The sequence below is a fragment of the Hypanus sabinus genome, chromosome 22 (genome assembly GCF_030144855.1).
Source record: "Hypanus sabinus isolate sHypSab1 chromosome 22, sHypSab1.hap1, whole genome shotgun sequence".
In the NCBI taxonomy this organism is placed as follows: domain Eukaryota; kingdom Metazoa; phylum Chordata; class Chondrichthyes; order Myliobatiformes; family Dasyatidae; genus Hypanus; species Hypanus sabinus.
The window spans coordinates 54670702-54697108 of NC_082727.1; the positions used below are offsets into that span (position 1 = coordinate 54670702).

At 40.4% G+C, this 26407-nt stretch overlaps 1 protein-coding gene across 1 annotated transcript in view; it reads right to left on the bottom strand.

The window, feature by feature from the left end:
- Positions 1–17249, bottom strand: part of LOC132379712 (deleted in malignant brain tumors 1 protein-like) — a 35687-nt gene extending 18438 nt beyond the window's left edge. Inside the window, exons 1-3 of the mRNA XM_059948001.1 lie at positions 17207–17249; positions 16917–17064; positions 10713–10739 (exon numbers count right to left, since the gene is read on the bottom strand). Coding sequence (XP_059803984.1) covers positions 10713–10739; positions 16917–17064; positions 17207–17249 — 218 coding nt within the window. The remainder of the gene's footprint in view (positions 1–10712; positions 10740–16916; positions 17065–17206) is intronic.
- Between the last annotated feature and the right edge of the window lie 9158 nt (positions 17250–26407).

A 26407-nucleotide genomic window follows, 5' to 3' on the forward strand; every position in this document is an offset into this window, starting at 1 on the left:
TGCCTCACTAATTATTATAACAAGGGGTGATTCTTGTACTAGTCCAAAGACATATCATTTGGTAGGTTAATTGGTCATTGTAGATTGTCCCAGGATTAGTCTAGGGTTGAGTCAAGGGATTTCTAGGGCCGTGCAGTTCGAAGGGCCAAAAGGGCATATTCTGCACTGTATCTCTAAATAATTAAAATCAGGAGAATCTTGGCAGGTCAGGCAGCATCAATGGGGAGCGTCTCCCTCACCTGGTCTCACCTATCTCTGCCTGCTTGTATCCCTCTGCTCCACCACTCTCATTCTGGCTTCTTTCCCCTTGTCGTGCTGAATGGTTCTCAGACTGAAAAGTCAACTGTTTCCATAAGTATTTGATTTAAAGAGGTCTCTTGTAGAACATATTTAAATGATTAATCATTGCATTAATCCAATCATTTTTTTCCAACGATCTGCTCTCAACTTTGATTTCAGAAAAGATCACTGAATCACTGTATCTTCTGAAATTTTGATTTTGAAATTTAAAATCTACAATTATGATGTAAAAATATTATATATTTTTAAGGAGTATCAATATATTCTCAAAGATTGTTTTATTACCTGTCGTCTCCCATATCGGCGTTGTTTCTGTCAAAATAATATAAATAAAGACAGAATCATTTATTTCTGTTGAAGCCTCAAACATTAATCAAACTTTCTGAATAGAAAGGAAGTACAGTAGAAATGGCCAGCTGAGGAAATGTCCATTCATTGGGAATGTGTTTATTGAAGATGGAAGTCTGCCAGTCTGATCTCTGCACACGTAGGAAGTGTAAGAGGGAGATGCCATGGTCTGCATTTGTCAGTTGGTCAGTTCATCTCCTTAGCTGTAAATACTGTATCTAATAATTGACGTGCTCGTAATACTTGATTGCAATCATAATTTATAAGAATTATTGATGTGTTTGTGGTAGTCAGCAGCTCTCACTGTCAGGTCAGTGCAAGGTAAGTGTTATTATTTCACATGTAAAATGGACTTTATTTGTCTTTGTAAAAAATTAACAATCAGTTATAATGGGTTTAGTCCTACATTCATGGTCCTATAATGATACAGCACAGAATCAGGACCATCGACCTATCCAGTCCATGCCAAACCATTTACATGGCCTAATTCCATCGACCTGCACCCAGACCATACCCTCCATTCCCCTCCCATCAGAACTTCTCTGAAACGTTGAAAGCTAAATTGCAAGCACCACTTGTGCTGGCAGCTCATTCCACACTCACACCACCCTCTGAGTGAAGCGGTTTCCCCTCAAGTTTCCCCAAAACGTTTAACCTTTCATCCATTACCCATGACCTCCAGTCATAGTCACAGAGGTATTTGATGTTATTGGGTGTGAATTCATGAATAATTGTTGAAAATTTTTTATCAGTAAATGTAGATACCATTCTGAAATCACAGTTTCCCTTCAGTAGCAAAGCTGGCCTAATAATCTCTGATGACTGATGTGGTTTACGTAATCAGAGTGAGAAAGATGCTCACTTAAGTTGCATTCAAACAGCAAAATGAAGAACGAACTATTCTGCTTGGGGAATGATTGCAGTGTATAGGTAGCAATATACACGATTATTCAAACTTAAAATTCAAATTTTCAGTGGTTCAACAGTTCCACTTTATGTCAGAGAACGTATACAGTATACAAGCTGAAATTCTTACTCTTCACAGACATACACATAACAGATGTAAAACCCCAAAGAATGTATGACAGAAAAACATTGGAACCCCAAAGTCCCCTCCCCACTCCCAATCATAAGCAACAGCAAAGCATTTTTCCCTGCCCCTCTCACTCGCCCTCTTGTTCCAGCAGAACCAATCAGCTCCCCCCCCTCCACCGCCCATCATGCAGGCAAAAGCAAAGCTCACAGGGAGACCGTGATCTAGAGTCCATCAAAAACCTCTCTTCATCCCAATATCTCGACTCCCACAAACACTCTCTCACTAACGAGGGTGAGAGAGGTATCACTCCTGCAACAGCGAGAGAGAAGACCAACAGCTCGCTGTCTCAATGTTACAGGCTGCATCTTCACTTAAATTTTCCGGTTCTCACAACTCGAGATCAGCAGCAAACTCTCTCACACCATCGAGGACACACATTGTGAACATTCATTGAATAACAAAGTTTCTGTCAAGGTGTAAAATAACAAATTCAAAAAGCAGTTTCAACTTAAATATCACTGACCTGTTTCAGTGGTGGTAAGACCACAGTATCCTATAAATAAAGATAAAGACATCAGTCATTTGCTGCCTTCAGTCCTTTTTGTCATTCAGTTTCCAGTCATATTCAAAAATATTAATTAAACACACAATAGAAAGGAAATGATCACCTTCAGCTATGATCATGTTATGTATTGCCGAGAAATTTCTCACATCCACTGTGCCTTACTATTCTTTGATAAGGTTCTATTATCTGAAAAATTACTGATTTCCCAAGTGTTTCAATTGGGGGAGTGCTTCATCAAGCAACTTCGCACCATCTGCCAAATGTGGCACATTTCGTTGGCCAAAGTTTTAAATTACCATTCCCCTTCCAACATGTTCACCCATGGCCTCCTCTAGTGCCAAGATGAGGCCACTCTCAGGGTGCAGGAGCAACATGTTATATTCCATTTCAGTAGCCTACAACCTGATGACATAAACATCAATTTCCCCTTCCAGTTAAAAGAACTTTCCTCTCCCCTCTCTTCTTCTTCAATTCCCTACTCTGGCCTCTTACTTCATGTCATTTGCCGATCACCTCCCCCCGGGCCCCACCTACCCCTATAGTCCACTCTCCTCTCCTATCAGATTCCTTCCTCTGCAGTCTGCAAAGTCTGAAGGGCTAGAAGAATCTATTCCGTGCTGTACGTTAATAAAAATAAAAAATGAAGTTTGTATTTGATCAAAATTATTTAACTCATGAATGTCAATGTAAAACAGTGCATCGCCATTCACTAGGGGAATCAGAACCATTACCATAATCGATGTATGCGCAGTAGTCACAGAAATCCGTACAACAGTTGCCACGGTAACGACAGTTGTAATCACAGGAACAATCAGATGAATATCCCCCACAGTTGTATTGGCAGGAACCATATGCTGTGATTCAATAAATGACAATTTGCAATTAACTGAGGTTTGAAAGTTAACAATTTTTAAATAAGTGTAATGAAGTTTTATCTTTTTATAGTCAATAAATATTTTCTCTAAGGACGTTTTGAAGTCAGAATTGTTTGTTTCAGTTCAATCACAAAACTTTGTTCAAAATTTCTGAGCAGCATTAAGGAGAGAAAGTAATGTAGAAAGACCAGGACAACCAATATACTTGTGTTACATTGGACATCTGTGTATATTGAAGGAACTCCCAAGAGATATTGCAGATGATGGATACTTAGAGAGAATAGTGCAGTGTTTGCACGATGGTATTCCAGTTCCGGGCATTGGAGTTAGAAGTTCAATTCCAGCATCCTCTGTCGGGTGCAAGTACATTCTTCCTGTGGAATGCATGGGTTTTCTCCAGGTGTTCCAGTTCCCTCCCAGAGTCTGGTTGGCTAGAAAAAACTTCAGTCTGATCAAGGTCAGGGGAAGCAGACAACCCAGTTGTCTTTGCTCCTCCACCCGCAACCCCATTTTGTGGACTCTGAACCATTTCTTGTTCTTTGCTAATCCATTCAGATCAATTAAATGTGGACACAGGAAACTTCAGGTATGATCTGCTGAACCCAAGACCATTCTCAAACAAGTAGCCATTTGTTATGTAAAGGGAATGGACTCTGAACTGATCCTTGCTCTGGGACAACCTAATCAGAGCAATATACCTGAGACCATTCTCAGAGGAGTAGTTACTGGCTTTGTAAAATGCCAGACCAGCAATCAGTAATCTTGTTAGACTCTGTCTGGGTTGCCTCATTCAACTGGTTTGGACCAGTCAGAGTGTAAAGACACAAACACACAAGGCTGGGGTGGGCAGAGCCATGACACGATGTTGGCTGTAGCCCAGTACAATGACCAGTAAGAAGGTGACCCAGATAGGTCAGGGGATGGAGATCCAGTGGTTCAATTGATGAGGAAGAGTGTACGACTCAGGAGCTCCAAATACGCAGAGGCAATAACTCTCCAGCAGCCAGAGACCAACCACCGCGGATAAGGAGGACCCCACAGACGCGTGGAGATCGGGACCACGAGGAAGGCCTGGCCAGCGTAGACTGCTTTCCCGGGTAATATCTTTTCCCCATCATTGACTGTTCATGCAGTGTCAGGGTTCTAATAGGCAGCACACAGGTAGACAAGACTGTGAACCCACCTGCTGTTTCAGTTGAAATAATAAAAGTTACTCGTCGGTATATATAGATTTTCTGTGCCTCACTAATTATTATAACAAGAGGTGATTCTTGTACCAGTCCAAAGACATATCATTTGGTAGGTTAATTGGTCATTGTAGATTGTCCCAGGATTAGTCTAGGGTTGAGTCAAGGGATTTCTAGGGCCGTGCAGTTCGAAGGGCTAAAAGGGCATATTCTGCACTGTATCTCTAAATAAATAAAATCAGGAGAATCTTGGCAGGTCAGGCAGCATCGATGGGGAGCGTCTCCCTCACCTGGTCTCACCTATCACTGCCTGCTTGTATCCCTCTGCTCCACCACTCTCATTCTGGCTTCTTTCCCCTTGTCGTGCTGAATGGGTCTCAGACTGAAAAGTCAACTGTTTCCATAAGTATTTGATTTAAAGAGGTCTCTTGTAGAACATATTTAAATGATTAATCATTGCATTAATCCAATCATTTTTTTCCAACGATCTGCTCTCAACTTTGATTTCAGAAAAGATCACTGAATCACTGTATCTTCTGAAATTTTGATTTTGAAATTTAAAATCTACAATTATGATGTAAAAATATTATATATTTTTAAGGAGTATCAATATATTCTCAAAGATTGTTTTATTACCTGTCGTCTCCCATATCGGCGTTGTTTCTGTCAAAATAATATAAATAAAGACAGAATCATTTATTTCTGTTGAAGCCACAAACATTAATCAAACTTTCTGAATAGAAAGGAAGTACAGTAGAAATGGCCCGCTGAGGAAATGTCCATTCATTGGGAATGTGTATATTGAAGATAGAAGTCTGCCAGTCTGATCTCTGCACACGTAGGAAGTGTAAGAGGGAGATGCCACGGTCTGCATTTGTCAGTTGGTCAGTTCATCTCCTTAGCTGTAAATACTGTATCTAATAATTGACGTGCTCGTAATACTTGATTGCAATCATAATTTATAAGAATTATTGATGTGTTTGTGGTAGTCAGCAGCTCTCACTGTCAGGTCAGTGCAAGGTAAGTGTTATTATTTCACATGTAAAATGGACTTTATTTGTCTTTGTAAAAAATTAACAATCAGTTATAATGGGTTTAGTCCTACATTCATGGTCCTATAATGATACAGCACAGAATCAGGACCATCGACCTATCCAGTCCATGCCAAACCATTTACATGGCCTAATTCCATCGACCTGCACCCAGACCATACCCTCCATTCCCCTCCCATCAGAACTTCTCTGAAACATTGAAAGCTAAATTGCAAGCACCACTTGTGCTGGCAGCTCATTCCACACTCACACCACCCTCTGAGTGAAGCGGTTTCCCCTCAAGTTTCCCCAAAACGTTTAACCTTTCATCCATTACCCATGACCTCCAGTCATAGTCACAGAGGTATTTGATGTTATTGGGTGTGAATTCATGAATAATTGTTGAAAATTTTTTATCAGTAAATGTAGATACCATTCTGAAATCACAGTTTCCCTTCAGTAGCAAAGATGGCCTAATAATCTCTGATGACTGATGTGGTTTACGTAATCAGAGTGAGAAAGATGCTCACTTAAGTTGCATTCAAACAGCAAAATGAAGAACGAACTATTCTGCTTGGGGAATGATTGCAGTGTATAGGTAGCAATATACACGATTATTCAAACTTAAAATTCAAATTTTCAGTGGTTCAACAGTTCCACTTTATGTCAGAGAACGTATACAGTATACAAGCTGAAATTCTTACTCTTCACAGACATACACATAACAGATGTAAAACCCCAAAGAATGTATGACAGAAAAACATTGGAACCCCAAAGTCCCCTCCCCACACCCAATCATAAGCAACAGCAAAGCATTTTTCCCTGCCCCTCTCACTCGCCCTCTTGTTCCAGCAGAACCAATCAGCTCCCCCCCCTCCACCGCCCATCATGCAGGCAAAAGCAAAGCGCACAGGGAGACCGTGATCTAGAGTCCATCAAAAACCTCTCTTCATCCCAATACCTCGACTCCCACAAACACTCTCTCACTAACGAGGGAGAGAGAGGTATCACTCCTGCAAGAGCGAGAGAGAAGACCAACAGCTCGCTGTCTCAATGTTACAGGCTGCATCTTCACTTAAATTTTCCGGTTCTCACAACTCGAGATCAGCAGTAAACTCTCTCACACCATCGAGGACACACATTGTAAACATTCATTGAATAACAAAGTTTCTGTCAAGGTGTAAAATAACAAATTCAAAAAGCAGTTTGAACTTAAATATCACTGACCTGTTTCAGTGGTGGTAAGACCACAGTATCCTATAAATAAAGATAAAGACATCAGTCATTTGCTGCCTTCAGTCCTTTTTGTCATTCAGTTTCCAGTCATATTCAAAAATATTAATTAAACACACAATAGAAAGGAAATGATCCCCTTCAGCTATGATCACGTTATGTATTGCCGAGAAATTTCTCACATCCACTGTGCCTTACTATTCTTTGATAAGGTTCTATTATCTGAAAAATTACTGATTTCCCAAGTGTTTCAATTGGGGGAGTGCTTCATCAAGCAACTTCGCAGCATCTGCCAAATGTGGCACATTTCGTTGGCCAGAGGTTTGAATTACCATTCCCCTTCCAACATGTTCACCCATGGCCTCCTCTAGTGCCAAGATGAGGCCACTCTCAGGGTGCAGGAGCAACATGTTATATTCCGTTTCAGTAGCCTACAACCTGATGACATAAACATCAATTTCCCCTTCCAGTTAAAAGAACTTTCCTCTCCACTCTCTTCATCTTCAATTCCCTACTCTGGCCTCTTACTTCATCTCACTTACTGATCACCTCCCCCCGGGCCCCCACCCTTCCCCTATAGTCCACTCTCCTCTCCTATCAGATTCCTTCCTCTGCAGTCTGCAAAGTCTGAAGGGCTAGAAGAATCTATTCCGTGCTGTACGTTAATAAAAATAAAAAATGAAGTTTGTATCTGATCAAAATGATTTAACTCATGAATGTCAATGTAAAACAGTGCATCGCCATTCACTAGGGGAATCAGAACCATTACCATAATCGATGTATGCGCAGTAGTCACAGAAATCCGTACAACAGTTGCCACGGTAACGACAGTTGTAATCACAGGAACAATCAGATGAATATCCCCCACAGTTGTATTGGCAGGAACCATATGCTGTGATTCGATAAATGACAATTTGCAATTAACTGAGGTTTGAAAGTTAACAATTTTTAAATAAGTGTAATGAAGTTTTATCTTTTTATAGTTGATACATATTTTCTCTAAGGATGTTTTGAAGTCAGAATTGTTTGTTTCAGTTCAATCACAACACTTTGTTCAAAATTTCTGAGCAGCATTAAGGAGAGAAAGTAATGTAGAAAAGACCAGGACAGCCAATATACTTGTGTTACATTGGACATGTGTGTATTGAAGGAACTCCCAAGAGATATTGCAGATGATGGATACTTAGAGAGAATAGTGCAGTGTTTGCACGATGGTATTCCAGTTCCGGGCATTGGAGTTAGAAGTTCAATTCCAGCATCCTCTGTCGGGTGCAAGTACATTCTTCCTGTGGAATGCATGGGTTTTCTCCAGGTGTTCCAGTTCCCTCCCAGAGTCTGGTTGGCTAGAAAAAACTTCAGTCTGATCAAGGTCAGGGGAAGCAGACAACCCAGTTGTCTTTGCTCCTCCACCCGCAACCCCATTTTGTGGACTCTGAACCATTCTTGCTCTTTGATAATCCATTCAGATCAATTGAATGTGGACACAGGAAACTTCAGGTATGATCTGCTAAACCCAAGACCATTCTCAAACAAGTAGCCATTTGTTATGTAAAGGGAATGGACTCTGAACTGATCCTTGCTCTGGGACAACCTAATCAGAGAAATATACCTGAGACCATTCTCAGAGGAGTAGTTACTGGCTTTGTAAAATGCCAGACCTGCAATCAGTAATCTTGTTAGACTCTGTCTGGGTTGCCTCATTCAACTGGTTTGGACCAGTCAGAGTGTAAAGACACAAATACACAAGGCTGGGGTGGGCAGATGTTGGCTGTAGCCCAGTACAATGACCAGTAAGAAGGTGACCCAGATAGTAATGCCTGGACAGCGTAGACTGCTTTCCCGGTTAATATCTTTTCCCCATCATTGACTGTTCATGGAGTGTCAGGGGTTCTAATAGGCAGCACACAGGTAGACAAGAGTGTGAACCCACCTGCTGTTTCAGTTGAAATAATAAAAGTTACTTGTCGGTATATTCAGATTTTCTGTGCCTCACTAATTATTATAACAAGGGGTGATTCTTGTACCAGTCCAAAGACATATATTTTTATTTATTATTTTTATTATTTTAATACTTTTATTATTTCAATATTATATATTTTTAAGGATGATCAATATATTCTCAAAGACTGTTTTCTTACATGTTGTTTCCCATGTCGTCGTTGTTTCTGTCAAAATAATATAAATAAAGAGAGAATCATTTATTTTTGTTGAAGCCTCAAACATTTACCAAACTTTCTGAATAGAAAGGAAGTACAGTAGAAATGGCCGGGTGAGGAAATGTCCATTCATTGGGAATGTGTATATTGAAGATGGAAGTCTGCCAGTCTGATCTCTGCACACGTGGGAAGTGTAAGAGGGAGATGCCACGGTCTGCATTTGTCAATTGGTCAGTTCATCTTCTCAGCTGTGAATACTGTATTTAATAATTGATGTGATCGTAATACTTGATTGCAATCGTAATTTATAATAATTATTGATGTGCTTGTGGTAGTCAGCGCCTCTCACTGTGCAAGGTTAGTGTTATTATTTCACTTGTAAAATGGATTTTATTTGTCTTTGTAAAATATTAACAACTACCTCTCTTTCTCCAGTGCTAGCTGTAAAGCTAAGTGGTTTTTCTAGTCAATTGTCTATTTGTTATGTCACGAAAAGGGAAGGAGTACAGGAAATTAGCATGGACTGAATCTCCACAGATGCAATTTAAAAATGGTGTTTCCAAAGATCATGATGTGGGAACGTTGGGAAAGTGGACCAACACCATCCTTTCAATAGTTTGTTTCCACTCTTCCATGACTCCCCTGGCAATGTCATCGTGCACTAGTGATTCACCACTAATTACAGGTGGCACCTTGAATTTGACCAGCTGAAGGGTAATATTGTAAAATGTAACATTTCATCTCAATATCCATGAGGAAAGCGACTGCATTTTCTACAGTCATGACTGACTCTGTGATTGTGAATTCAATTTGGTGAACTTCACTTCTGAATGTCATTTGTTTACTTGTATTGTTTGCACCATTTTATGATTTCTGCACATTGGGTGTTTGATGGTTTTCTTTGTTAATGAGTTCTATTTGGTTTCTTTGTTTTGTGGCTGCCTGTAAGGAGACGGATCTCAAGGTGGTCTGTAGTATACATACTTTGATAATAAGACTACTTTGAACTTTGCTAGTGAACCCTGTCATTCCGTACAATGACCAGTAAGAGGGTGACCCAGGTAGGTTAGGGGATCGAGATCCAGTGGTTCAATTGATGAGGAACATTGTACGACTCAGGAGCTCCAAATACGCAGAGCCAATAACTCTCCAGCAGCCAGAGACCAACCATCGCGGATAAGGAGGACCCCACAGACACATGGAGATCGGGACCACGAGGAAGGCCTGGCCAGCGTAGACTGCTTTCCCGGGTAATATCTTTTCCCCATCATTGACTGTTCATGGAGTGTCAGGGGTTCTAATAGGCAGCACACAGGTAGACAAGAGTGTGAACCCACCTGCTGTTTCAGTTGAAATAATAAAAGTTACTTGTCGGTATATTCAGATTTTCGGTGCCTCACTAATTATTATAACAAGAGGTGATTCTTGTACCAGTCCAAAGACATATCATTTGTTAGGTTAATTGGTCATTGTAGATTGTCCCAGGATTAGTCTAGTGTTTAATCGAGGGGTTTCTAGGGCTGTGCAGCTCGACGGGCCAGAAGGGCCTATTCTGCACTGTATCTCTCAATAAATAAAATCTGGAGAATCTCAGCAGGTCAGACAGCATCGATGGGGGGCGTCTCCCTCAGCTGCTCTCACCTATCACTGCCTGCTTGTATTCCTCTCCTCCACCACTTTCATTCTGGCTTCTTCCTTTCCAGTCCTGCTGAGTGTGTGTCAGACTGAAAAGTCAACTGTTTCCTTAAGTATTTAATTTAAAGAGGTCTCTTGTAGAACATATTTAAATGATTAAAAATGAATAATCCAATCATTTTTTCCCCAACGATCTGCTCTCAACTTTGATTTCAGAAAAGATCACTGAATCACTGTATCTTCGGCAATTTTGATTTTGAAATTTCAAATCTTCAATTTTGATGTAAAAATATTATATATTTTTAAGGATGGATGATCAATATATTCTCAAAGATTGTTTTCTTACCTGTCATCTCCCATATTGGCGTACTTTCTGTCAAGATAATATAAATAAAGATAGAATCATTTATTTTTGTTGAAGCCTCAAACATTTACCAAACTTTCTGAATAGAAAGGAAGTACAGTAGAAGTGGCCGGGTGAGGAAATGTCCATTCATTGGGAATGTGTATATTGAAGATGGAAGTCTGACAGTCTGATCTCTGCACACGTAGGAAGTGTAAGAGGGAGGTGCCACAGTCTGCATTTGTCAGTTGGTCAGTTCATCTCCTTAGCTGTGAATTCTGTATCTAATAATTGACGTGCTCGTAATACTTGATTGCAATCGTAATTTATAATAATTATTGATGTGCTTGTGGTAGTCAGCAGCTCTCACTGTCAGGTCAGTGCCAGGTAACTGTTATTATTTCACATGTAAAATGGACTTTATTTGTCTTTGCACAAAATTAACAACTACCTCTCTTTTCTCTAGTGCTAGCTGTCTGCTTGGTATGTCACAAAAAGGAAGGAGTACAGGAAATTAGCATGGACTGAATCTCCACAGAGGCAATTTGAAAATGGTGTTTCTAAAGATCATGACGTGGGAACGTTGGGAAAGTGGACCAACACCATCCTTTCAAAAGTTTGTTTCCACTCTTTCATGACTCCCCTGGCAATGTCATCTTGCACTAGTGATTCACTACTAATTACAGTGGCACCTTCAATTTGACCAGCTGAGGGGTAATATTGTAAAATGTAACATTTCATCTCAATATCCATGAGGAAAGGGACTGCATTTTCGACAGTCATGACTGACTCTGTGATTGTGAACTCAATTTTGCGAACTTCAGTTCTGAATGTCATTTGTTTGCTTGTATTTTTTGCACAATTTGTTGATCTCTGCACATTGGGTGTTTGATGCTTTTCTTTGTTAATGAGTTCTATTTGGTTTCTTTGTTTTGTGGTTGCCTGTAAGGAGACAGATCTCAAGGTGGTCTGCAGTATACATACTTTGATAATAAGACTACTTTGAACTTTGCTAGTGAACCCTGTCATTCCGTACAATGACAGTAAGAAGGTGACCCAGGTAGGTTAGGTGACCTTCAGCCAATGGGATGGAGATCCAGTGGTTCAATTGATGAGGAAGAGTGTACGACTCAGGAGCTCCAAATACGCAGAGGCAATAACTCTCCAGCAGCCAGAGACCAACCATCGCGGATAAGGAGGACCCCACAGACACGTGGAGATCGGGACCACGAGGAAGGCCTGGTCAGCGTAGACTGCTTTCCCGGGTAATATCTTTTCCCCATCATTGACTGTTCATGGAGTGTCAGGGGTTCTAATAGGCAGCACACAGGTAGACAAGACTGTGAACCCAGCTGCAGGTTTAGTTGAAATAATAAAAGTTACTTGTCGGTATTCTCTGTGCCTCACTGATCATTATTACAGTGCTTCTTGTAACAGTCCAAAAACATACCATTTTGTAGGTTAATTGGTCATTGTAGATTGTCCCAGGATTAGTCTGGGGTTGAGTCGAGGAGTTTCTGGGGCTGTGAAACTCGAAGCGCCAAAAGGGCCTATTCAGCACTGTATCTCTAAATAAATAAAATCTGGAGAATCTCAGCAGGTCAGGCAGCATCGATGGGGGGGGCGTCTCCCTCACCTGCTCTCACCTATCACTGCCTGCTTGTATTCCTCTGCTCCACCACTTTCATTCAGGCTTCTTTCCCCTTGTCGTGCTGAGTGGGTCTCAGACTGAAAAGTCAACTGTCTCCAGAAGTATTTGATTTAAAGAGATCTCTTGAAGAACATATTTAAATGATTAATCATTGGATTAATCCAATCATTTTTTTCCAACGATCTACTCTCAACTTTGACTTCTGAAAAGATCACTGAATCACTGTATCTTCTGAATTGTGCCATTGATTTATATAGATAAATTTTGTTGGTTTTTCAGAATTAGTGTTTTCATTAATAAATTTCCACGAGCTTTTAAGAGTCACAGATGATAACATTTATTTGTTGAAGTCATACATAATCTCTTTTAAATGGATAAATGGACCCAGTCATAAATCATAGCTTTTTTGAAGAAAGATGTCAATTGCTATCACTAAAAAGAAACCCTGTATCCACCTGTTCTTTCTGCCTTACATGCATGTGAAACACACAACTTCCTGACGTACTATATGCACTTTCTCAGGTTCATGAATGTGTTTGGAAGAGCTAAGCAGTAATTTTCAAACGTGTAGATGTTCAATAAGAAAGAGCCCTTTAAAGCAATTTAAACCTGTAATTTGTTTTTATATTTTAAATGATGAAAAATTAATTTTTTGAGGAACAATTTCACAAAGCTCACCATCGTTGCTGGGTAGAGAATGATAGTTTGCAGAGAAACCTTGTCGTGTTACGCTGCCATCCGTTCGAAAGTAAATTGTCATACTGTTGTACAATGATGTATAAGTTTGACTTGGTTGATGACAGATTCTTGCAAGTAACGGATAATTTGTTGATGGCCCATCGTAGATTTCAACGTAATCAAATGTGCAACCTGAATTAACTTCCAGACTGTCAAGAGAATAATCACAGTATGATGATAAATTTCACTGAAATTGCCTTTTATTTGCTTCTTAACATAAAAGGTCAAATGATGATAAATATATCTTTGACAATAATAGAGAGTGGGAGCCATTAGAGGAACTCAACATAGAACATGTGAAAATGCTATGGACGCAGCTCAGCACATTATGAAACCAGCCTCCCCTCCATGCATTCTTTCTACACTTCTTGCTGTCTTGGTAAAGCAGTCAGCATTATCAATACCCCTCCCACACGGGACACACTGTTTAACTTCCCCCACCCTTGCTTTGGGCAGAAGATACAAATGCCAGAAAGCACCCACCATCAGGCTCAAGGAGAGCTTCTATTTTGCTGATACAACAGAATTGAATGGACCTCTTGTAAAATAAGACTCTTGACCTCATAATCTAGCTCTTCCTAGCCTTGCACCTTATTGTCTGCCTGCATTGCACTTTCTTGCAACTATAACACTATATTCTGAATTCCTTTTATTACGAATGAGGAGCAACTCTGATGGGCAGAAGGGTACAGAATCGCCAATGCCTGCCCCACCTTTTTTGAGAATCACAAACTCGCTATTATTTCGGGTCTGATACCCATGAAATGAGAGAAATACACAGCATGTCAGTAATGAGAGAGAGAGAGAGGGACGCAGGATAACAGAAAAGGCAGTTGTTAATGACAATGCTATTGTCTCTTGGAGAAGGAATTGTGTATTGAGTACTGTACTATTCATTGAAACCCCTCAGGGGGCAGCCAGAGTGGTCTGGTTGAGGGATTGTGATCAGTGGGTGGCATTATTACAAAGTGTGTTAAAAGGGAAGGCACAACGGGCATATGCAACGTTGTCTGTGGAAGAGAAGGACTGTTTATCTAGATGCTGAATTGAATGTATAACTGTATTACTCTGGAGTGAAAAACATTTTGTATTGTGTTAGATTCTGAAATTCTGTAAGACTCTGTATTAGTTAATTTTTCCCAGTGGTAAAAATCCTTAGAAGGATGGGGGTGTTACAAATGGGGAGCAACTCTGATGGGCAGAAGGATACAGAATCACCAATGCCCGCGCCACCTTTTTTGAGAATCGCAAACTGGCTATTGTTTCGGGTCTGATACCCAAGAAATGAGAGAGATGCACAGCATGTCAGTAATGAGAGAGAGACACAGGATAACAGAAAAGGCAGTTGTCATTGACAATGCAAGAATACACAAAAGCGGTATGTCTCTTTCTAACAAAAGCGGAACGGAACCACTCATTACTACTATTGTCTCTTGGAGAAGGAATTGTGTATTGAGTACTGTTCTAATCATTGAAACCCCTCAGGGGGCAGCCAGAGTGGTCTGGTTGAGGGATTGCATCATCCCAACCTGATTGACATCTGAGACCCTGTGAGTGGGGATAAAATTAGGGTCTGGGGAACACCCCTCAGGCGCACCAGGAGAGATGCTACCAGACCGGTGGGGGCTTGTGTGTGTGTCCACCATGGCCTGGGTGACGAGTCCACCATGGAACGGTCTAGCTAAAGGATGTGGAGGGGTCATACGTGAATAGCCACAACAACAACGAATTGAAGGATCCAGATCGTAAAAGGAAAGTCAGCAAGTTAATAGCTCTTACTGCATTTTCTCTCTCTCTCTAACAATTGCAACACAGTGATCAACAATGACTGCAGCCTGTATGAACTGAACTGAACTTTATATTTCCATCAGACAATTCATTATCCCCTAGACAACGATAGAGCTTATTTCTTATTGATGATTATTATACCCGCACTTTTAGGTTTAGTATTGATGACGTATATTATCTGTATATTTGCATTGATAATATTTTTGTGTGTTTTTACTAATAAATACTGTTAAAAATAGTATCATCAGACTCCAACGGCTACTCCTATCTTTGCTGGTAAGACACCCAGTTACGGGGTTCATAACACTGTTATATTTCCCTTCTAACGCCTTGATGTATTGAGGTGATGAATTGATCTGTATGGAGAACGTGCACTGAACCTTAGTAAATAGAACACTAATAACAATTACAATGACAATATTGAGCAACTCTTGGCTGCCTAACACGTTCAGGGTTTCTTTACCTTTGCCTCAATTTACAATATAATCTGAAAACTTTACCCATACAATTACTTGCCTAACTTTACACATCCATGGCCACGCACTCAAATATCCACCTGGATGTTAACTCTAGCCTTTAACAGAGGCTGCTTCCTTCCAACATGGGATCATTTTGCATAGGGTTTTAATCAGTTATCTGCTCTAAATTTAGCTTAATTGGCATCATTACGTACTAAATATGCCTCATTCCAGTTTACTCCATCCACACTAACAGATTTCACTTCAAAAATTTAATGCTGAAAACTTCTGTGTCTTCAGCAGTGGGTTTGTGGAAACTTCAGACGGGCAGCAGAATGCAACAGTGAAAAGTACGATTCAGCAATTGGAAACCCAAAGAATATGCTCAGGCATTCTTTTGCATTTCAGTAGTAGCTGGTGCTCAGTTGTCAGGTTAAAATTAAGGTATTCCTGACTTAAAAATCAAATACCTGTGAGATATCTCTTGGAATTTGTGAACGCATACAATTGTTATGAGCCAGGAGACTGGTTCCTTGTTTTGTTGGTGCTAAGCTTTGGTGTTGCTGTTACATGTGTTGTTCAGCTTAATATTACGGTGATTCTACATTGCACTGGAATGTGTTGTTACACTTGTGGGCAGTCCCCAGTTCATCCTTGGGAGTGCTGGTGGTTAACACAAATGATGCATTTCCCTGCATATTTTCATGTACATGTGGTAAATAAATGTGAATCTGTAGCTGACGTTTATTTCTAAATTATCTGCTGACCAATTATTTTAGTTTCAATCTACCTCTCTGTCCCACGTCCCTGCATTTTATCATTTTCTGCATAACTCTGCAGTTTGCTTTTAGAAGCCCACATTGACTCAGTTTCCACCAATTTCACAGGCAGTGCTCCAAATCAGAAGCAGATAAATACAGGTCATTGAAGGCATAGAAGGGTCCCAACTGATTGTGGGCAAGTGGTTAGGTAGAGATGGGCAGAATGGCTGACATGGACATGCTGCGCCACTGAGCCAGATTTCTTGTTGCCACATTTAATTTCTTCACTTCTGCAGAATTTAGACATAAAGATGTAAGTACGTTTCTCTACTGATAACTCTATGGCGAAATTCTGCAGACAAAAGAAAATTAATTGCTTTCGAATATCGCATTAAAATCATTTCTTATTTTCAAAAAGTGATGTAGAACGTTTTGCAGTAGCAGCAACAAAAGTTCAATTCCCGACGTTGCCGGGAGGAGTTTGTATAGTCTCCTCCTGTCCACATCGGTTTTGTCTGGGTATTCCAGTCTCCTCCCACCGTCCAAGGACATATGGGCTGGGAGGTTAACTGGCCATTGTACATTGTCCCCGTGAGGTCTAAGTCGGGGGGATTACTGGCAACGCGGGTCGTAGGAACAGAAGAGCATAGTCGGCGGTCTATCTCAATAAATTAAATGAAATAAGACAAACTTTAATACTAATCCCAGTAACATATTAAGATAATTTGAATGAATCCATCAGCAACAGCCAACTGACAGCAAATGTCTTGTCTCTGCTTACACTATGAAATGAAAAACAATTTTCACTTACTCGAAATCAGTAAACTGCAGATTTATTTTTTGGTTGCTGTTCACTCGAATGTACCAAATGCAGTTGGCATTATTTGGATAGGAGGATGGATAAGCAGGACTGACAAAAGATCCATAAGATTCGTAAAGATAACCTCCACATGGTACAGCTATGAACAATAAGGAAATGGATAAGCTTCAGTGAGAAAAGATGTTGTAAGATAAACAACAATTTATATCTGTTTCCCTCCCAAGTTTTGTTGCCACATTACTTCATTTCTAAGCAATAGTGTCTAACATGGCTAGTCATACTTTGAGCTGACAATGAATATTCATCGGCTACATTAACAGCCATTGCGTTTTAACATCCTCCAAACTCCTTATTGACCTCCCTTTCCATCCGGAAGCATCTAATTCTAGTATCTTGAACATTACTTGAAATTTGAAATCTAGAATTTTGATGTAAAGATATTATATATTTTTAAGGATGATCAATATATTCTCAAAGATTGTTTTATTACCTGTCCTCTCCCATATCGGCATTGTTTCTGTCAAAATAATATAAATAAAGACAGAATCATTTATTTCTGCTGAAGCCTCAAACATTAATCAAACTTTCTGAATAGAAAGGAAGTAGTAGAAATGGCTGGGTGAGGAAATGTCCATTCATTGAGAATGTGTATATTGAAGATGGAAGTCTGCCAGTCTGATCTCTGCACACGTAGGAAGTGTAAGAGGGAGATGCCACAGTCTGCATTTGTCAGTTGGTCAGTCCATCTTCTCAGGTGTGAATGCTGTAACTAATAATTGACGTGCTCGTAATATTTGATTGCAATCGTAATTCATAATAATTATTGATGTGCTTGTGGTAGTCAGCAGCTCTCACTGTCAGGTCAGTGCAATATTTCACATGTAAAATGGACTTTATTTGTCTTTGTAAAAAAATTAACAATCAGTTATAATGGGTTTAGTCCTACATTCATGGTCCTATAATGCTACAGCACAGAATCAGGACCATCGACCTATCCAGTCCATGCCAAACCATTTACATGGCCTAATTCCATCGACCTGCACCCAGACCATTCCCTCCATTCCCCTCCCATCAGAACTTCTCTGAAATGTTGAAAGCTAAATTGCAAGCACCATTTGTCCTGGCAGCTCATTCCACACTCACACCAGCCTCTGAGTGAAGCAGTTTCCCCTCATGTTTCCCCAAAACGTTTAACCTTTCATCCATTACCCATGACCTCTAGTCATAGTCACAGAGGTATTTGATGTTATTGGGTATGAATTCATGAATAATTGTTGCAACATTTTTATCAGTAAATGTAGATACCTTTCGTAAATCACAGTTTCCCTTCAGTAGCAAAGCTGACCTAATAATCTCTGATGACTGATGTGGTTTATGTAATCAGAGTGAGAAAGATGCTCATTTAAATTGCATTCAAACAGCAAAGTGAGGAACAAACTATTCTGCTTGGGGAATGATTGCAGTGTATAGGTAGCAATATACATGATTATTCAAACTTAAAATTCAAATTTTCAGTGGTTCAATAGTTCCATTTTATGTCGGAGAAAGTATACAGTATACAAGCTGAAATTCTTACTCTTCACAGACATACACATAACAGATGTAAAACCCCAAAGAATGTATGACAGAAAAACATTGGAACCCCCAAAGTCCCCTCCCCACTCCCAATCATAAGCAACAGCAAAGCATTTTTTCCTGCCCCTCTCACTCGCCCTCTTGTTCCAGCAGAACCAATCAGCAACCCCCCCCCGAATTTTCCGGTTCTCATGACTCGAGATCAGCAGCAAACTCTCTCTCACCATCGAGGACACACGTTGTGAACATTCATTGAATGACAAAGTTTCTGTCAAGGTGTAAAATAACAAATTCAAAAAGCAGTTTCAACTTAAATATCACTGACCTGTTTCAGTGGTGGTAAGACCACAGTATCCTATAAATAAAGATAAAGACATCAGTCATTTGCTGCCTTCAGTCCTTTTTGTCATTCAGTTTCCAGTCATATTCAAAAATAATAATTAAACACACAATAAAAAGGAAATGATCACCTTCAGCTATGACCACGTTATGTACTGCCGAGAAATTTCTCACATCCACTGTGCCTTACTTTTCTTTGATAAGGTTCTATTATCTGAAAAATTACTGATTTCCCAAGTGTTTCAATTGGGGGAGTACTTCATCAAGCAACTTCGCTCCATCTGCCAAATGTGGCACATTTCGTTGGCCAAAGTTTTAAATTACCATTCCCCTTCCAACATGTTCACCCATGGCCTCCTCTAGTGCCAAGATGAGGCCACTCTCAGGGTGCAGGAGCAACATGTTATATTCCGTTTCAGTAGCCTACAACCTGATGACATAAACATCAATTTCCCCTTCCAGTTAAAAGAACTTTCCTCTCCCCTCTCTTCTTCTTCAATTCCCTACTCTGGCCTCTTACTTCATCTCACTTGCCGATCACCTCCCCCCGGGCCCCCCCTTCCCCTATAGTCCACTCTCCTCTCCTATCAGATTCCTTCCTCTGCAGTCTGCAAAGTCTGAAGGGCTAGAAGAGTCTATTCCGTGCTGTACGTTAATAAAAATAAAAAAAGAAGTTTGTATCGGATCAAAATTATTTAACTCATGAATGTCAATGTAAAACATTGCATCGCCATTCACTAGGGGAATCAGAACAATTACCATAATCGATGTATGCGCAGTAGTCACAGAAATCCATACAACAGTTTCCACGGTAACGACAGTTGTAATCACAGGAGCAATAAGATGAATATCCCCCACAGTTGTATTGGCAGGAACCGTATGCTGTGATTCGATAAATGACAATTTGCAATTAACTGAGGTTTGAAAGTTAACAATTTTTAAATAAGCGTAATGAAGTTTTATCTTTTTATAGTCAATAAATATTTTCTCTAAGGACGTTTTGAAGTCAGAATTGTTTGTTTCAGTTCAATCACAAAACTTTGTTCAAAATTTCTGAGCAGCATTAAGGAGAGAAAGTAATGTAGAAAAGACCAGGACAACCAATATACTTGTGCTACTTTGGACATGTGTGTATTGAAGGAACTCACAAGAAATATTGCAGATGATGGATACTTTGAGAGTGTTTGCACGATGGTATTCCAGTTCCGGGCATTGGAGTTAGAAGTTCAATTCCAGCATCCTCTGTCGGGTGCAAGTACATTCTTCCTGTGGAATGCATGGGTTTTCTCCAGGTGTTTCAGTTCCCTCCCAGAGTCTGGTTGGCCAGAAAAAACTTCAGTCTGATCAAGGTCAGGGGAAGCAGACAACCCAGTTGTCTTTGCTCCTCCACCCGCAACCCCATTTTGTGGACTCTGAACCATTTCTTGTTCTTTGCTAATCCATTCAGATCAATTGAATGTGGACACAGGAAACTTCAGGTATGATCTGCTAAACCCAAGACCATTCTCAAACAAGTTCTGTAAAGGGAATGGACTCTGAACTGATCCTCGCTCTGGGACAACCTAATCAGAGCAATATACCTGAGACCATTCTCAGAGGAGTAGCTACTGGCTTTGTAAAATGCCAGACCTGCAATCGGTAATCTTGTTAGACTCTGTCTGGGTTGCCTCATTCAACTGGTTTGGACCAGTCAGAGTGTAAAGACACAAATACACAAGGCTGGGGTGGGCAGAGCCATGAAACGATGTTGGCTGTAGCCCAGTACAATGACCAGTAAGAAGGTGACCCAGATAGGTCAGGGGATGGAGATCCAGTGGTTCAATTGATGAGGAAGAGTGTACGACTCAGGAGCTCCAAATACGCAGAGGCAATAACTCTCCAGCAGCCAGAGACCAACCATCGCGGATAAGGAGGACCCCACAGACACGTGGAGATCGGGACCACGAGGAAGGCCTGGCCAGCGTAGACTGCTTTCCCGGGTAATATCTTTTCCCCATCATTGACTGTTCATGGAGTGTCAGGGTTCTAATAGGCAGCACACAGGTAGACAAGACTGTGAACCCACCTGCTGTTTCAGTTGAAATAATAGAAGTTACTTGTTGGTATATATAGATTTTCTGTGCCTCACTAATTATTATAACAATGGGTGATTCTTGTACTAGTCCAAAGACATATCATTTGGTAGGTTAATTGGTCATTGTAGATTGTCCCAGGATTAGTCTAGGGTTGAGTCAAGGGATTTCTAGGGCCGTGCAGCTCGAAGGGCCAAAAGGACATATTCTGCACTGTATCTCTAAATAAATAAAATCAGGAGAATCTCAGCAGGTCAGGCAGCATCGATGGGGAGCGTCTCCCTCACCTGGTCTCACCTATCACTGCCTGCTTGTATCCCTCTGCTCTACCACTCTCATTCTGGCTTCTTACCCCTTGTCGTGCTGAATGGGTCTCAGACTGAAAAGTCAACTGTTTCCATAAGTATTTGATTTAAAGAGGTCTCTTGTAGAACATATTTAAATGATTAATCATTGCATTAATCCAATCATTTTTCCCAACGATCTGCTCTCAACTTTGATTTCAGAAAAGATCACTGAATCACTGTATCTTCTGAAATTTTGATTTTGAAATTTAAAATCTACAATTATGATGTAAAAATATTATATATTTTTAAGGAGTATCAGTATATTCTCAAAGATTGTTTTATTACCTGTCGTCTCCCATATCGGCGTTGTTTCTGTCAAAATAATATAAATAAAGACAGAATCATTTATTTCTGTTGAAGCCTCAAATATTAATCAAACTTTCTGAATAGAAAGGAAGTACAGTAGAAATGGCCGGCTGAGGAAATGTCCATTCATTGGGAATGTGTATATTGAAGATAGAAGTCTGCCAGTCTGATCTCTGCACACGTAGGAAGTGTAAGAGGGAGATGCCACGGTCTGCATTTGTCAGTTGGTCAGTTCATCTCCTTAGCTGTATCTAATACTGTATCTAATAATTGACGTGCTCGTAATACTTGATTGCAATCATAATTTATAATAATTATTGATCTGTTTGTGGTAGTCAGCAGCTCTCACTGTCAGGTCAGTGCAAGGTAAGTGTTATTATTTCACATGTAAAATGGACTTTATTTGTCTTTGTAAAAAATTAACAATCAGTTATAATGGGTTTAGTCCTACATTCATGGTCCTATAATGATACAGCACAGAATCAGGACCATCGACCTATCCAGTCCATGCCAAACCATTTACATGGCCTAATTCCATCGACCTGCACCCAGACCATACCCTCCATTCCCCTCCCATCAGAACTTCTCTGAAACGTTGAAAGCTAAATTGCAAGCACCACTTGTGCTGGCAGCTCATTCCACACTCACACCAGTCTCTGAGTGAAGCGGTTTCCCCTCAAGTTTCCCCAAAACGTTTAACCTTTCATCCATTACCCATGACCTCCAGTCATAGTCACAGAGGTATTTGATGTTATTGGGTGTGAATTCATGAATAATTGTTGAACATTTTTTATCTGTAAATGTAGATACCATTCTTAAATCACAGTTTCCCTTCTGTCGCAAAGCTGGCCTAATAATCTCTGATGACTGATGTGGTTTACGTAATCAGAGTGAGCAAGATGCTCACTTAAGTTGCATTCAAACAGCAAAATGAAGAACGAACTATTCTGCTTGGGGAATGATTGCAGTGTATAGGTAGCAATATACACGATTATTCAAACTTAAAATTCAAATTTTCAGTGGTTCAACAGTTCCATTTTATGTCAGAGAACGTATACAGTATACAAGCTGAAATTCTTACTCTTCACAGACATACACATAACAGATGTAAAACCCCAAAGAATGTATGACAGAAAAACATTGGAACCCCAAAGTCCCCTCCCCACTCCCAATCATAAGCAACAGCAAAGCATTTTTCCCTGCCCCTCTCACTCGCCCTCTTGTTCCAGCAGAACCAATCAGCTCCCACCCCTCCACCGCCCATCATGCAGGCAAAAGCAAAGCTCACAGGGAGACCGTGATCTAGAGTCCATCAAAAACCTCTCTTCATCCCAATACCTCGACTCCCACAAACTCTCTCTCCCTAACGAGGGAGAGAGAGGTATCACTCCTGCAACAGCAAGAGAGAAGACCAACCGCTCGCTGTCTCGATGTTACAGGCTGCATCTTCACTTAAATTTTCCGGTTCTCACGACTCGAGATCAGCAGCAAACTCTCTCTCACCATCGAGGACACACATTGTGAACATTCATTGAATAACAAAGTTTCTGTCAAGGTGTAAAATAACAAATTCAAAAAGCAGTTTGAACTTAAATATCACTGACCTGTTTCAGTGGTGGTAAGACCACAGTATCCTATAAATAAAGATAAAGACATCAGTCATTTGCTGCCTTCAGTCCTTTTTGTCATTCAGTTTCCAGTCATATTCAAAAATAATAATTAAACACACAATAAAAAGGAAATGATCACCTTCAGCTATGATCACGTTATGTACTGCCGAGAAATTTCTCACATCCACTGTGCCTTACTTTTCTTTGATAAGGTTCTATTATCTGAAAAATTACTGATTTCCCAGGTGTTTCAATTGGGGGAGTGCTTCATCAAGCAACTTCGCTCCATCTGCCAAATGTGGCACATTTCATTGGCCAAAGTTTTAAATTACCATTCCCCTTCCAACATGTTCACCCATGGCCTCCTCTAGTGCCAAGATGAGGCCACTCTCAGGGTGCAGGAGCAACATGTTATATTCCGTTTCAGTAGCCTACAACCTGATGACATAAACATCAATTTCCCCTTCCAGTTAAAAGAACTTTCCTCTCCCCTCTCTTCTTCTTCAATTCCCTACTCTGGCCTCTTACTTCATGTCATTTACCGATCACCTCCCCCCGGGCCCTCCCCCTTCCCCTATAGTCCACTCTCCTCTCCTATCAGATTCCTTCCTCTGCAGTCTGCAAAGTCTGAAGGGCTAGAAGAATCTATTCCGTGCTGTACGTTAATAAAAATAAAAAATGAAGTTTGTATCTGATCCAAATTATTTAACTCATGAATGTCAATGTAAAACAGTGCATCGCCATTCACTAGGGGAATCAGAACCATTACCATAATCGATGTATGCGCAGTAGTCACAGAAATCTGTACAACAGTTGCCACTGTAACGACAGTTGTAATCACAGGAGCAATAAGATGAATATCCCCCACAGTTGTATTGGCAGGAACCGTATGCTGTGATTCAATAAATGACAATTTGAATTAACTGAGGTTTTAAAGTTAACAATTTTTAAATAAGTGTAATGAAGTTTTATCTTTTTATAGTCAATACATATTTTCTCTAAGGACGTTTTGAAGTCAGAATTGTTTGTTTCAGTTCAATCACAAAACTTTGTTCAAAATTTCTGAGCAGCATTAAGGAGAGAAAGTAATGTAGAAAAGACCAGGACAACCAATATACTTGTGTTACATTGGACATGTCTGTATTGAAGGAACTCCCAAGAGTTATTGCAGATGATGGATACTTTGAGAGAATAGTGAAGTGTTTGCATGATGGTATTCCAGTTCCGGGCATTGGAGTTAGAAGTTCAATTCCAGCATCCTCTGTCGGGTGCAAGTACATTCTTCCTGTGGAATGCATGGGTTTTCTCCAGGTGTTTCAGTTCCCTCCCAGAGTCTGGTTGGCCAGAAAAAACTTCAGTCTGATCAAGGTCAGGGGAAGCAGACAACCCAGTTGTCTTTGCTCCTCCACCCGCAACCCCATTTTGTGGACTCTGAACCATTTCTTGTTCTTTGCTAATCCATTCAGATCAATTAAATGTGGACACAGGAAACTTCAGGTATGATCTGTTGAACCCAAGACCATTCTCAAACAAGTTCTGTAAAGGGAATGGACTCTGAACTGATCCTTGCTCTGGGACAACCTAATCAGAGCAATATACCTGAGACCATTCTCAGAGGAGTAGCTACTGGCTTTGTAAAATGCCAGACCTGCAATCGGTAATCTTGTTAGACTCTGTCTGGGTTGCCTCATTCAACTGGTTTGGACCAGTCAGAGTGTAAAGACACAAATACACAAGGCTGGGGTGGGCAGAGCCATGAAACGATGTTGGCTGTAGCCCAGTACAATGACCAGTAAGAAGGTGACCCAGATAGGTCAGGGGATGGAGATCCAATGGTTCAATTGATGAGGAACAGTGTACGGCTCAGGAGCTCCAAATACGCAGAGGCAATAACTCCCCAGCAGCCAGAGACCAACCATCGCGGATAAGGAGGACCCCACAGACATGTGGAGATCGGGACCACGAGGAAGCCCTGGCCAGCGTAGACTGCTTTCCCGGGTAATATCTTTTCCCCATCATTGACTGTTCATGGAGAGTCAGGGTTCTAATAGGCAGCACACAGGTAGACAAGACTGTGAACCCACCTGCTGTTTCAGTTGAAATAATAAAAGTTAATTGTCGGTATTCTCCGTGCCTCACTGATGATTATAACAGTCCTTCTTGTAAAAGTCCAAAAACATATCATTTGGTAGGTTAATTGGTCATTGTAGATTGTCCCAGGATTAGTTTAGTGTTGAATCGAGGGTTTTCCAGGGCTGTGCAGATCGGAGGGACGAAAGGGCCTATTCTGCACTGTATCTCTAAATAAATAAAATCAGGAGAATCTCAGCAGGTCAGGTAGCATCGATGGGGAGCGTCTCCCTCACCTGCTCTCACCTATCACTGCCTACTTGTATCCCTCTGCTCCACCACTCTCATTCTGGCTTCTTTCCCCTTGTCGTGCTGAGTGGGTCTCAGACTGAAAAGTCAACTGTTTCCATAAGTATTTGATTTAAAGAGGTCTCTTGTAGAACATATTTAAATGATTAATCATTAGATTAATCCAATCATTTTTTTCCAACGATCTGCTCTCAACATTGATTTCAGAAAAGGTCACTGAATCACTGTATCTTCTGAAATTTTGATTTTGAAATTTAAAATCTACAATTATGATGTAAAAATATTATATATTTTTAAGGATGATCAATATATTCTCAAAGACTGTTTTCTTACATGTTGTTTCCCATGTCATCGTTGATTCTGTCAAAATAATATAAATAAAGAGAGAATCATTTATTTTTGTTGAAGCCTCAAACATTTATCAAACTTTCTGAATTGAAAGGAAGTACAGTAGAAATGGCCAGCTGAGGAAATGTCCATTCATTGGGAATGTGTTTATTGAAGATGGAAGTCTGCCAGTCTGATCTCTGCACACGTAGGACGTGTAAGAGGGAGATGCCACAGTCTGCATTTGTCATTTGGTCAGTTCATCTCTTTCGCTGTGAATACTGTATTTAATAATTGACGTGCTCGTAATACTTGATTGCAATCATAATTTATAAGAATTATTGATGTGTTTGTGGTAGTCAGCAGCTCTCACTGTCAGGTCAGTGCAAGGTAACTGTTATTATTTCACATGTAAAATGGACTTTATTTGTCTTTGCACAAAATTAACAACTACCCCTCTTTTCTCTAGAGCTAGCTGTCTGCTTGTTATGTCCCGAAAAGGGAAGTACAGGTAATTAGCATGGACT